The sequence below is a fragment of the Solanum stenotomum genome, chromosome 1 (assembly GCF_019186545.1).
Source record: "Solanum stenotomum isolate F172 chromosome 1, ASM1918654v1, whole genome shotgun sequence".
Classification (NCBI taxonomy): Eukaryota; Viridiplantae; Streptophyta; class Magnoliopsida; order Solanales; family Solanaceae; genus Solanum; species Solanum stenotomum.
In genome coordinates, this window is record NC_064282.1 from 7,090,972 (window position 1) to 7,106,363 (window position 15,392).

The 15,392-nt window shown below is 32.4% G+C and overlaps 2 protein-coding genes across 2 annotated transcripts in view; one reads left to right on the top strand and one right to left on the bottom strand.

Moving 5' to 3' along the window:
* The window catches only part of LOC125873047 (uncharacterized), a 121,340-nt gene that overhangs the window by 5,462 nt on the left and 100,486 nt on the right, over positions 1–15,392 (top strand). The gene's annotated exons all lie outside the window — the stretch shown is intronic.
* LOC125873091 (COP9 signalosome complex subunit 8) lies at positions 9,974–14,266 on the bottom strand. The gene is made up of 5 exons (XM_049553961.1): positions 14,107–14,266; positions 13,918–13,997; positions 13,634–13,815; positions 11,407–11,514; positions 9,974–10,327 (listed from the first exon to the last, which is right to left on the bottom strand). The coding sequence occupies exons 1-5, from the start codon at positions 14,188–14,190 to the stop codon at positions 10,188–10,190; spliced, it is 594 nt and encodes a 197-aa protein (XP_049409918.1). The 5' UTR covers positions 14,191–14,266; the 3' UTR covers positions 9,974–10,187.

The following is a 15,392-nucleotide window of genomic DNA, read 5'->3' on the forward strand; positions in this document are numbered from 1 at the left end:
AATGATGAAATATTTTTGTTTGAAGTAGAAAGATGATACTCAAAATTAACAATGAGTATTTTGAATTTAGATCTTATTGGGTACAAAATTGCATTAGTTAAGGTGTGATTTATCTTCTATTGTGAATTTTTTCGGTGCAGATTTGAATATAGTTGAGTTTTTATATGAGTATGAGACATCGAACGAAAAACTAATAAAATAAAATATTGTAACCTTTAGCTAATTGAATGGAGCCTTATTATATATGGTAAGGCGGCATGGACGGTTCGCACCCACTTGCCGTTATGGGGACTCAGTCTATTATTTAGTTTTTTTCTTCCTTGAATGGCCTCCTCACATGTGGCTGAAGTTATTGTAGAAAAATCCTGCTTTTATTATAACTATAAATAAAAGGAATTTTTTTGGGACTTCAAAAATGCTATCTTTTAAGTGTGCATCAGATACAAGTAATGTAACCTACACTAAGCAAAGTGTGATGCAACAACCTCGACTAGAAAGCATTGATAAGAGATCAAATCGATCTGTGATTTTCCACTAAAGAAATGTAAAAGGAAAAAACAAATAACTAGTGGTTTGTTTTTGTACCCAAACGGAGACTTTAAGTAGGTGAGAGGTATATATAACCGTTAGAATATATAAAAGATGTTTGATATATTGAAATATTATGGATAGTAATGGAGTATTTATGATAGTGAATGTTCATATAGCTAGTCGTGAATTAATGCGTTGTTGTTGTTGATTGAAATATTTAACAAAATGATAGTGACTACTCATACAACAAATCTCAATAGTTTGAGATTGATCATGTATAATTATTGTTGTTGTTTATTTGTTGACTACTAAAACTACTGTAGAAGTAAAGATATGAAGATGATACTGCAATTATAGTATTATATATTACAGATCTATAAACGATGATAATTTTAGAGTGCATGCACGTACTATTGTCTAAGTTGCCACTTGCCAGTACGTTAATTTCTGTAACATCTGATCATATTTTCAAGAGAAAATGCTCAAATGCCACCCCAACCTATTATCGGATTCTCAACTACACACTTAAACTTTATGGGGGTCCTATCACTCCCCTTAACTGTTTTTAAAATAGAATAAATAAACCCTTAATGTTGAGTTGGCTGAGAAAGTGTATTTCACTCTCTCAAAGAGAGTGAAAAGAGAATAAATAAGGTTGCTTTTATGTTTATTTCATATTTTTATTTTATTTTCTTTCTCTTTCTAATTAAATTAAAATAATCTCCCCCATCCCACCCCAAACCAACCGCCCCACACTTCTTCTTCTTCACACTCACACTACACCTCTTCTTCTTTTTCACACTTTTGCTTTATTTTTATTTTTCATCACAAATCTCTACAAATTTCTTCAGGAATTCTACATATTAACCGTCTCTTACATATATATTCAAAGAACCTTTAAACAAATTTAGTTATTACTCCCACATCAAAGTAATAAAATAAAGAACTCAAAATTCAATATTTTTACCGGAATCCATTTCAAACAAACATAGAATTTTCAATTTCCAACACCTTCACAAGCTCTTCTCTCAAACGTTAATTCTAGTTTCACATTTTTGAATTTAACCACAAATTGGGGTATTTTAGAAATGGGGCATAAAAATTCAATTGGATCATAATTTTTTTCAATTGGATTAATTTCAATGTTTTAATTTGGTTTGCTACTTTCACCAACATTAAGAAAAGAAAGAAACTGAATTCAAAATTTATGGCATGCCCATAGACTACTTTGGATATCCCTTCATATGCCCCCAACATGAGTAAAATGTGTTGCAATGAACTTTGAGAGAAATTGTGGGGAATAAGATAAAGATATTGGTCAGAGAAACTTTTACTCGTCGGAAAAAATTTACCGTCTTTTCTCTTGCCAGAATGTCAATGGATGAGAAGTGAGTTTGATAATGGTGATGTTCTTAATGATAATGGAGGGTTTCTAATGGGGCATATAATAATTTAAAAAAAAGTAGGAAAAATAATTCATTTATTATATTTATTAGGTGGCATTGACATGGCGCTGACATGGCATGTGCGTGTGTTACACCACAATACACATGAGTGACTATGTCATTTTAGGGTGAAATTTATTTCCTTATAAAATAGTTCAGGGGGTAATAGGACCCCCGTAAAGTATGAGTGTGTAGTTGAAAATCCGACCATAGGTTGGAGGGATTTTTGACCATTTTCTCTATTTTCAATGATAATAATGTAACCTAAGGCTCAAAACTTTTGACAAGAAACTAAAAAGATAAAACTAATCATATTACGTAAGAAATATCAAAAAGTATAAAATAATTTCCATTTTATAAATGTATACATTTTATATTTATATCAAATCAAGAAATATGAATTTTTTAAAAAATTTATGAGAAGACCCCAAATATAAAAGAAAATATTTGTAAGTTGAGGGAATTCCAGAGAAGATCATGGACAAACTAATTTTTCTAACCATATTAGTAGTCAACTTTGACTGGAAAATTGATAGTGAAGTTTAATTTGCGTGATTACTTTGTTTTTTTTTAAAAAATTATGCATGAGAACCTTTTTCAAAAGGCATTAAAACAATTTTTACCGTGTTTTTTCATGGTACAAACTATTAAGTACATTTGTTACAAACTATATATGCATGATTTATCAACGTGGCCTAAGATATAGCAACTATATTTGAACATGGGGATCTTATATATGAGCCAATATATAGGANCACTTTTGCTTTATTTTTATTTTTCATCACAAATCTCTACAAATTTCTTCAAGAATTCTACATATTAACCGTCTCTTACATATTCAAAGAACCTTTAAACAAATTTAGTTATTACTCCCAAATCAAAGTAATAAAATAAAGAACTCAAAATTCAATTTTTTTATCGGAACCCATTTCAAACAAACATAGAATTTTCAATTTCCAACACCTTCACAAGCTCTTCTCTCAAACGTTAATTCTAATTTCATATTCTTGAATTTAACCACAAATTGGGGTATTTTAGAAATGGGGCATAAAATTCAATTGGATCATAATTTTTTTCAATTGGATTAATTTCAATGTTTTAATTTGGTTTGCTACTTTCACCAACATTAAGAAAAGAAAGACATTGAATTCAAAATTTATGGCATGCCCATAGACTACTTTGAATATATCCCTTCATATGCCCCCAACATGAGTAAAATGTGTTGCAATTACCTTTGAGAGAAATTGTGGGGAATAAGATAAAGATATTGGTCAGAGAAACTTTTACTCGTCGGAAAAAATTTACCGTCTTTTCTCTTGCCAGAATGTCAATGGATGAGAAGTGAGTTTGATAATGGTGATGTTCTTAATGATAATGGAGGGTTTCTAATGGGGCATATAATAATTAAAAAAAAGTAGGAAAAATAATTCATTTATTATATTTATTAGGTGGCATTGATATGGCATGTGCGTGTGTTACACCACAATACACACGAGTGACTATGTCATTTTAGGGTGAAATTTATTTCCTTATAAAATAGTTCAAGGGGGTAATAGGACCCTGTAAAGTATGAGTGTGTAGTTGAAAATCCGACCACAGGTTGGAGGGGTTTTTGACCATTTTCTCTATTTTCAATGATAATAATGTAACCTAAGGCTCAAAACTTTTGACAAGAAATTAAAAAGATAAAACTAATCATATTACGTAAGAAATATCAAAAAAGTATAAAATAATTTCCATTTTATAAATGTATACATTTTATATTTATATCAAATCAATAAATATGGATTTTTTTTGAAATTTATGAGAAGGCCCCAAATATAAAAGAAAATATTTGTAAGTTGAGGGAATTCCAGAGAAGATCATGGCCAAACTAATTTTTCTAACCATATTAGTAGTCAACTTTCACTGGAAAATTGATAGTGAAGTTTAATTTGCGTGATTACTTTGTTTTTTTTAAAATTATGCATGAGAACCTTTTTCAAAAGGCATGGAAACAATTTTTACAGTGTTTTTTCATGGTACAAACTATTAAGTACATTTGTTACAAACTATGCATGATTTATGAACGTGGCCTAAGATATAGCAACTATATTTGAACATGGGGATCTTATATATGAGCCAATATATAGGACTTAAAATTTAGACAAATAACAAACTTTTTTTGTGTCGATGATTCATATAATGGAGGTTAAATTATAATTATAAACAATATATGTGATAAGTAAATTTGGGAATTTTCCTTATTCGTAATTAATTCCGTATCCTACGTGAAATAGACCCACAGAGATTAGCCATCTCAAAGCAATATTTCTCTCTATATATATATTTATATATACACACAATACTCTCCGTCTCCACGTACATTTATTTATTTATTTATAATGAAGAAATGCACATCACCGTCAATGGCGAAAAATAAGAAAATGCAAACCGGAGATGAAGGCGGCGTTGCAGCTTTTTCAATTCAGCGGCGGTAGCACTGGAGACGGAGACGACAACTCAAATAATCAGGTTAATTACCAATAACCTTTGTTCCTTGAACAATTGTACAGTTAATATTATTGGAAGTTGTTAATTCCAGAAATTATATGTATGTATATATAATTAGAGACGTTAAAAATAATGAATCAACCTCGACTATAACCCTGCTGAGTCGGCATGTGGAGAGTCTCGATCGTCTGATCAACTCCACTACTAATATATGAGTATATATATATATATATATATATATGAACGATATTGATATGTGTACGGAAAATAATTACGATATTGATATACATAATCTTAATAGGATAATAATGACGCTGATCGAGAGTGGCTCGAAAGTACTCCCGATAAAATTAGACGAAGACGCTCGCAGATTGATGCCGAGGAGTACAAAATTCCGTTCCATCACTGACCTCTACAAGGTGACTATTCATGCCGTATAAAGTGTTAATTTGTATGAAATGTAGAATTTTGCTTCTTTTACGATGGTGCATGGTGTTTACGCTTAGATCAGTTTGTACGTGTGTATTTAAATTATTTTCTGGGTATCTGTCATTCTGCACTTGTCAATTAGTTTCATATTTTGCATTCATTTACGAAGTATTATTTTGACATACAAACAAGATTGCATTGAAAAGTAACAAAATGTTTGCGGTCCATTGATCTTATAAAAAGTATTTTGATGCATAAAGTTTTGTTTTAAGAGTCGCATGCATATAAGTGTTTTGAACAAGCTAAGTTTCAACTAATATTATTCAACAATATATACTTAGTTCCTACTTGGAGTTTTTTTATGCGATGTATGTATTGAAAAAGACTTGTATTTTATTAGAAAAAATAAAAATTATTGTTAAAAACTTTTTTTGAATTATAGTTGATTAAAGTTACTTTCCTTGATTTTGAAGTGTACTGAGAGGCTCTCACCAGTTGAAGATGAATATAATTGGAGTTCTCCCACAAGGAAAGATCTCAATACGAATATCTCAACCGAAAAAAATTCAAGCATCAAAACGAGCATAAGAAATGCAAAGTTGCTAGTGTATTTAGTGTGTATATATATAATGCAAAAGAAAAATACTTTACATTGAAAAAAAAATCATTCTTAATTACCTGGTCATGATAATCTCATGTTTAATATATATGGTCAATTTATTAACTCTTCTTTTAGACTACGGTATAGTCTTTAATTTTCTTGTTTTAACATGATTATTATTAGCAGATCAAAATATTATCTAGAGGTGAATTCAGATGGTGAAATATCGGACAAAATGGGTTGCGTTAATAAACGAAGGAAGTTCCTATGATCAATTGTTGATATCTATGAAGCAACAAAACCGGTGGGATGTGACATGAACAAGTAATAGCAGTTAGAAGTATTATTTTTCTAGGTAGATTATTTATTAATTAATGCTTTTAATTAGTTAAGGTTAATGTTAAAGACATAAATTACGTTGTGGATTGAGAATTTCATAGTACAAGTTTTTATTGAAAGCATCACCTTTAAATGAACATTGCAATGTACGATCTAAATTTAGTTGGAACTTAGCTTGAACACCAAACTCCGAGTAGGAAAAAAAATAGTCTTTCTTCACTTTCACGTTTTCTAATCTCAATTATTTTATTACTAGTAGCCATTATTTGATATTCTATTATCTTGTAATGATGTTATAGTAGGGCTTCATTTTATCTAATTTCTCAATATTCATTTTCTCTATTTTAAAAAAAAAATCCCTTTAAGAGCATTATCATAATTCATATTAATGGTATTCTATTCATTACTTAGTGAAAAAGACTCGAGGAGACACAATATACATACACCTTATCATTATCATCTCGTAGAAATAGTAATGTTGTTTCTAGAAAAAATCCGTTCAAGTGAAATAAATTTAGATACAAAAAAGAAAGAAATTGTGCAGAGAAAATATCAAGTACAAAATACAAAAATCTATAAAAAAAGAGCAAAAATAAATAAAAATAATGTAATAATTGAAACATAATAAACACCTTAAATTTATCTATTCTACTCAATGTGTTGTCACCTTTAGAGTGATGTTGGATTTCAGTATTTACACGTGTACTAATCACAACTTCATCCCCAATTTAATTAGAATACAATTGAATTAGCCTTTTAGGAGCACTTCACAAATCACAAAGTTTCATCCTCAGGTTCATCTTCAATTTCTCCTTTCTTTTCTTTTCTTTTTCTTCATTATTAACATAACTCATGTGCTTTTTATTATTCTAGTTCTGTAGAATTTTGAAACCAAGAGTGTATTTTTATTTTCTGGGTATAAATAATAAATGCAGCTCAAATTGAATATTTAAGTGAACGCATGCCCTCCTTCCTAATTGTATATAGTAGTGTTATATTTTTAAAAAAATATATATATTTAAGTATAGATGTGCAAATCCATACTTGAAGTACGATCATATATAATGCAAATTATGATGATTATTAGGTGCAACTTTCTTAGAAATTTAAAGGGATAAGGGTTTGAAAAATATCCAACTTTGGTCGGATTTGTTGTTGCGATACTAAACTTTCATAAGGACCTATTACCTCCCTAGACTATTTAATACCGTATTTTTTACCCCTAAACTATTTAATAGTGTATTTTAAAGGTATATATGTGCCCACGTGGACACACTACTATTTCTAATTTTGCATTATTTTTTATGTCCACGTGGGCAAATATATATGTTTATAATACGGTATTAAATAGTCTAGGGGGTAGTAGGTCCTCATGAAAGTTTAGTATCGCAACAGCAAATCCGACCAAAGTTGAGGTATTTTTCAGACCATTATCCCAAATTTAAATCTTATATATATGTAGTTTTTTTATTTCTAAAATTAGTAACTGAGTAGTTATTGCTAGCACTTTTGGTGTTCTTAATTTATTTTTGCTTTAATCTTTCAAAAGATTTAAGTCTGTCACATTGTAAATTCCTATTTATTTTTTTTTGGTACTGTGAAATTATTTTGGTAGTACCTAATGTGTATATTCAAACTAGTAAACTAGATGATATAGCATACAATAAATTTGAGTTCAACCAATTTCAATACCTTCGGTAGGAAATATAGCTATATATAGAAAAAATATATACTATTTGAATAGATAAAAATTGTTTTTGGACCTATAGTTTTAAAAGTTTAATAGATGTTGTGCTAAGAACCTAAAGTTCAAACTAGACAAATTTATATCTTGCGTCCACCTTTTCGCAATATAGTGCATCCATCCTTTCGTTATGGTTTAGTAGAATAAGACGCATTTTCGTAATAGTGCATCCATTCTTTCGAAATTTTGGATAGTGCTCTGGTTCTCGTTGTGGTTTAGTAGAATAAGACACGTACGAATTAGTGACCTCAAGATAATACTTGCATATTCCTTACCTTACGTGTTTTCGTTTATTTTCTGCAGATTTTACTGGCATATGATGACACCTAATGAAGGAAAGCAAAGTTTACTTCTTGACATACTTTTGTGTTTGCCTTTACGAGATGCTGTTAGGACAAGTATCTTATCGAAAAATTGGAGACATAATTGGTGTAGACTTTCACAGCTGAAGCTTGATCAAACACTTTGGGAAACAACAGACGAATTTATATCCCCTACAGTTAGATTTACTAACGTTTTCTATCACATTATTTTAGCCCTTCACGCAGGACCAATTTCTAAGTTCATCCTCTCCATCGTTGATCCTGTCGACTGCCCTAAGATCGACATCTTGATATATTTTCCTCTCAAGAAGTGGCATTCAACATCTTGTTCTTCAACTTCCAACGGGTTATAACGTATACAAATTGCCTTCTTCGTTTTTCACATGTTTGCAGTTGAGACATTTGACTCTCCAAAGATGTTTAGTACGTCCTCCACCGGTCTTTAGGGGATTAATTAGCTTAGAACTAAGTCAAGTCACAATATCGACTGAAGATTTTGGAAATTTTATCTCCCGTTGCCTGTTGCTTGAGCATTTAGTTCTGGATAATGCAAACAACATTGAAATTAATGCTCCCAAGTTGAGGTCATTTGTCTTCTCGGACAATATACATCTAAAATGTGTCCCTCTTTTAGCAAAAGTTTCACATGAGTCTATGGAATCCTCTGTAAAGGCCCGAAACTATGATCTTGTGGCGTTTTTCAAGTCTATCGAGCATCTACACTGGGATTACAGTAATTTTCGGGTAACTCTTGCTTCGTGTCTTCATTTTGATGCATTATCATTCATGTGCCATTCTATGGGCTTTAAATTAAATCATCCTGTTTTTCGACATTTTCTTCCTCCCTAGGACCAGGTGAAGTACCAACTAAGCTTCCCTCCGCTCTTAAATTCCTTAAAACGTCTTTACTTATCTGAGCTTTGCTTCGACGAACTAGTCAAGGTTGCATGGGCTCTTTGCTTGCTAAGAAGCTCCCCATATTTAGAGGAACTTGAAATCAAGGTTATTAATTATATATGTTTGTACACTTTCTTATTTTCTTGCTCACTAGATCTTCAGTTTTAAGTTCAGAGTGACGTATTTTTGTTAATATTAGGGGCCTGGTGATCTTTCTGGTGAATTGATTGATTATGTGCCTTGGTGGACTGTTGATGAAATCCCTGCAAGCTTCTCAGATGTGACGTATAATTACCTCAGGACAGTTAAGAATAAAGGCGTAGTAGGAGCAGGGGTTGACATGCAGCTTATCAAGGTTTTATTGGCAAAATCTGCAGTGCTGCTGAGGATGGTGATCGACCCCTATGTAGAAGGAGATCATTCACTCGAAATACTCGCAAAGATAACAAAATATCAGCGGGCATCACCACAAGCAGAAGTTATATATAATGTGAATGCGTATCCTGGTTACAAACCTGCTTGATGTTCACGAGTTGTTGATCACACCTTAATTTTTGGCCAAAATGTTTTGAAAGCTTCAGTGTATATAGAAACAATTTTTGTTGCCGTATTATATAAGGCTGTGTTTTGCCTTTGCCATTAGATGGTGAGAAAACTCAGTTTGAGAACGTAGTGAACCTGGATGGGTGTTTTGGCTAGTTTCTGTGTATATGTATAACATACTGGTTCTGTTGTTCCAAGGAATGAATGAAACCTGAAGTTCTTCTGTGCAAAATGTTCTTTGCTCTTCTGACACCGATACAGAAATAGGTGCTTTTTCTACATTGTTTACCTTAGTTACGGGGGGATTTCGGGAAAACCCTATGTGGGGCACTTTTTGGGTGTAGGATCCTTTGTTTAACCTCCGTATTCATCTTGTTCCTTATTCACAAGGGTGCACTACGTCTTCAAAAGCTTTCTGTCGAACCAGCTCCTTTTTCAATCCATTCTGGACCTATCGAAATATCAATAATCAAGTCTTCAGTCAACGGGAACTCTCTCGACTATTATCTTCAACTTGAAACTTGATTATTATTTTTTGTCGAATCAAATTTAAGCATAATTCCCATGGTCATAGTTGTGTTTTCCAAATACATCCACCAGAGCAGGGAACGGAATGGAAAATCTTAAATAGAATAAATGAAAACTTAAATAAAAGAAGATCGTTCAACATTTGTTCAATATCTACTAATGCCCCTTAACAAAGAAAATCTTTCAAAAACTAACTCTTCTCGACTTCATGCTAGTAAATCCATGCTTAGATCTGTTGCTATAAAATTTGGCAAGCTAATTTCTCCAACCATTTCGAGTAAGAAAAGCACCTAATAGCGGAACCAGCAAACAGTTTAGTGCTCCAGATGGAAGACATATTCAGTCAAGCGCTGTAATTTACTGGGGTCTAACTTCTGTTCTGTTATAACTGCCTGTTTCTTCACAGTAAGCATTTGAGATGCCGAATCCAACGCCCAACCCTGTTGCAGCACATCTGAAAGGGAGACGACAAACTTATTGTTACCAATCAGTGAAAACTTGATGGTTGGGATGTAGTGATAAATGGATAAGCATTTGAAAGAATTCACTGTATGTGCTTCTTAACATTTGATGTGCACCTATTATTTTAGTTAAACCACTTCAAACAAATTGATCTGATTTTAGAATTATCTTATACACCCTTTTTAACTTGGATCAAACTCAATAATCACCAACAATCCACCAAAGAGATTGCTATTAAAGTTAAGCTACATAAAAGTAGGAAGTACTATTAATTCACTTCATTGCAGGAAAATCAAAGACAATGTTACTTTTGATAAGATTGGCTTTTTCCAAATTACAGTTCAGACAAGTGTATGACGCCAAAACTAATCAGTTCACTTGTTCTCCCTATCAGAAACTTCAAATTGATCATTGATGGAAGTGCCAACTGCAAGATTAGATGGCATCATTAGGATAATTAAGGTTAATGGAAAGCTGACCTTGGAAAAATTAGGACTATTTTTTTGATAAGTGGAAAAATTAGGACAATTTATTAGCCTAATTGCTGAATTGATGAGCACCCCAGATGTATCGGTTAATCCTAGCAGAGGAACTAAAGGAGATGTTAAGAAACTCCCCGCCAGGGGTGTGAAATTGATGAAGGAACAACTACCAAGACATCAAAGAGCAGAATTTGAGATATTAGAGAGCCTTTTCAGAAGGTTTAGAAAGCAACATTTTATTTTATTTTTGAAAATGGTAATGGTGTATTCTTCAGCATTAAGGAGATGCTGGTGACCAGCAAACAGAGGGGAACAAAAGAAGAGAAGAATAAAAAAAATAAAAATATTTACAAGGGTCCTAATAATTCTACATTTTAGCATGACTTATAAAGGTGAATCAAGGAGCAGGATACCTAGCCAATCAAGTCCAAAATTATGGTCTACTAGACAATGAAGAGGATGGAAATGATTCTCCTTGCAGACACAACAAGGATTCCTTTTGATAGACATTAGTTCATTTAGTCCTCTTATGTACACAAAAAAGAACTCTTGAGACTACAAGCACGCATGCTGTAGGATAAAAACTTACAGTTTATAGCATCATTTTCATTCATTCCCAGGAAGCAGGCTGAGTCTTGTGTGCTAATGGTTGAATAAGCAGAAAGAAGGAGCTCGAACATCCTTTTTTTGTATAATTCTGCAGAAGGATGATGTGAAAATGATATGAAAATCAAATATACAGCAAAACAAGTACAAATATGTATACCTATGCACCCTGTATAGCAAAACCACAAAGAAAACAATGGGGCACAAGAACTCCAAGTTTATGTTTACATTATATGGTTCCCTTCACAGATTTGAGTAAAAGCTTTTCTTTAAAAAATCGCTAGTAACTATTCGAACATTTCCCCAGCAATGTGGTCTAATAATTAGAAAAATAACCAACTTACATTAAGTATATATGAAACCACCACCCCCTACAATGTGCCAACAATCACTTTATTTTCTTACAAATACAGCCCCAAATAATTTGGCAGAAGAAAAAAAATAATGTGGTGAAGACCTGAAGTATAATTTCACCTGACGTCACAAAAATATAATGCTGCATGAATTACAAAACACAAAAATAGTACTAAAATAATTTACTTTTAACCGCAACAAAAGATCCTAGAGTTGGAACTAAGCATGCTAAAGATTCTTTTGCACTCCTCTCCATCAGCATGGTCTGAAAACAACTTCATCCATGCTTCTTTCTCTACCACAACCAACCCCCCAGACAGAAGAATTCAACATAGATTGAGGAGACCATATATTTTGGTATAAGCCTACATCAGTTAATCACTTAATCCTTGACCTCTCACAAAAATGTAGTAGTATAGTTTTGTTTTTTATATAGATGGGATGGACAGCATTATGATGGAATTAGTATTACTGCATGTCTTATTAGTAGAAAGTTACACGCCAAATTATCCTTTATATGCGGAAAGATATTTTTCCTCAATAGCTATTTTCTCAGTCAAGTGCATGACAAATTCCATGTATCTGGAGAGTAACCCAATAATTTAAACAACCCAGGACTCCAACTAACTCACCATCAATAAAAGGTATACAAAGAGTGTACACAGTCCTTGTTTTAGTAAATAAAACGCATTGTCACAGTTGCGCTTGCGGAAAACAAAGAACCGATTAAGCTCGCCCAACTCATATAAAGAGTAATTGACAAAAATGAACACACAGCAAAATTAACAATGAAGAAAAATAGGACGGGGAGACATAATTGGAGCATTATCCACAATTATGTAGGTCAATAAGTACATAACTATCAAGATTCAAGCATAGAGATGATACTCCCAACCAACAATCATGGCATCAACCAGGAACAAAATTGACACGTGATTGAGAAAAAGGCATCACCATTATGATCTCCCTTTCAGGGGATCACACCAGTAAACCATCCTAAATAATTGTTTACACTGACTATTTTGTAGCAAACATCCAATGGCCCATTGCTAACAAAAGATATCTTTTCAAATTTTTCGATGTTGTACCAAGACATAGAGACCTGTAGAGAACAATTCTCCCTGCCCAATTAAGCTGATTACCTGAAAGTGGCCACTAGACTTCAAGATAAGTTCAGAGAACATCATTCCAGTCTCAAGCCACTATCAAACAACAATAGCTAATCTTGGACTGCAGCCCAACTTTGTGATTTGTGCAGATTCATAGATTCTACTAATTCAACAATGGCAATATATAGTTAATCCTTACATTTACTTGATCCACATCCAATCTTAACCCAGAAGAGAGGCTAGACTCCTTTGGCACAGTGGCACTTCATTTATAAGTCCCAATTATTAGTTGTAGCAGCAAAACCTTCTATGCTTTTAACAGGCACAGAAAAGAATGTTGATCCCTTCCAAATGCCAACTCAAGTATAAATTTACTAGATAGAACCTTCGAAATATAATCTCAACCCTCACTTTAATTTCTCCCTTTTTATTTCAAACAAGAGGTGACACTCCTGTTGCACTATAACTTAGAGATGCTGTGTCTTAGTTGTTCACATATTCAACCTTTTACCTACTCTATGGGTTCATTCATAACTCCATCATTCAGAATCCAATTATCCTATGGATTCAACAAGCAAAAACAAATCTTGGGCTGTTGCTTGGACTTATATTGTACATTACGTAAAGCTTCTAAACAGAACTGAATAGACTAGAGTTAATAGAAGACGATCGACTTTTAAACAGAAAAGGATGATCAACTAAATCTCTACCATTTGTTCTACGGAGAATAAAGATACACAAACTTGCCTGCAAAGGAAGACACGAAGGGCTGAACCTCAGGACTCCAGCTGAATCCACGAATAGCCTCGTGCACACCGACATAGTCCCTTGTCCAAAGCTTCTGCCCAATCCTCCAAACTGCCACCACCTCAGGCCGGGCCTCCTTTATAGCTGCAGGTATCTTCTTCCACAGAAATCGCGCACTATTACTGCAAAAGTTAAACAATAACAACGTAATTCTAAATCAATCCTTCACATCATCCAACTTAAAACCCTAAAAATCCAAAGTAAAGTTGTAAATAAGGGATTACATGTCATTGCTGTAAATATGACCTAGAAGGTGAATCGCGTACGGCCATTCATCTTGAAATTCGATGCCCTCAGCAGCACCCTATGAATACCAACAAAGCGGATAGAAACATTAGATTTCTTTCTTAAATCGACAGAAAGAACTACACTAGAAAGACAATAAATAGAGAAAAAAAATAGGGAGAAATTGCCTGAAGCATGAGATTATCACAAATATCAGCAATCTTGTCGTAGGAGCTGGACGCCAAGGCTTCGTTGAGTTGAGAAGTATCCATTGAAGCGCACTGTTTTTTTCCTCGTCGATTCTCCTTCTACTCCGTCACCGACTCTCCTCAGGGTGATCAGAATTACGATATATTGAATAGTTTGGGCTTTTGGTCTTTGGGCCTTCGGGCTATTTTTTGAGGAATTGACACAAAGGCACAACTGCTACATAGAATTAGCAATTTATAGCCCAATTTTATTTAGCAATTAATAGTCCAAAAAAAATAAGGACAAATCACATAAATATGCTATATTAAGAAAATATTTACCATTTATGGCAATCAAATTTTTCTAACTTAATATAATAATTTTTTGGATTAAAAAATTATACCGCTTCGCCTCTTTCTCTGTCCTTTTTCTCTTCCTCATCTTCTTCTTTTTATTTTTCTTCTTTTTGCCTCTTTCTGTGTTATTCTCTCTCTTCCTCCTCTTCTTTTTTTATTCTTCCTCCTCTTCTTTTAAAATTTTCATTTAAATAATTATTCTCAAATCAATTTTTATCCATATGTCACTATTTTTATCCAAAAACACGACGAGAAGAGAAATAAAAAAATAATTTTTTTTTTTTACAATATCATATTCTCAAACAAAAATTTCAAATCTCTAAAATTACAACAACAAGAATTCACCATTGATGGTCACTATAAAGCTTCAAATTTTGAATTCATGAATCTTACGAACTCGTGATTAGTTTGGATAGGTTGATCCTACAAATAATTGAAAATGCAGTTTAAAGTTTATATCTCAATTTTAAGAGGGTTCAGTTAAGTTTATAATTGATTTTAGGAGAAATATAAGATTAAAACTCAAAAAAGGTAAAGTTTATGGAACTATATCGCAATTGTATTAAAGTTGAATTAGATATGTTTTATAATTGTATTAAAATCATGAACAGTACACTTATAATACATATTGCAAACTTTACTCTCTTCTTAGTGATACCAACCAAATGATTTAGGTAACACACTTAATAATACATTTATAATACATGCACACTACATTTTTAATATATATTGCAAACATCACTCATGTTCTTAGTGATACAAACCAAAATAATTTATAACACATATAATACATGTTTTATTCATGAATAATACAAGTTTAATTCAGTCTATAGATTATTGTCTTGTCTTTCGTTAGTTACGTTTTTCATTTATTCTTAATTTTCTCTTCTAATTCAACTTTAATATTGTGTATACACTTTTAATGCAAA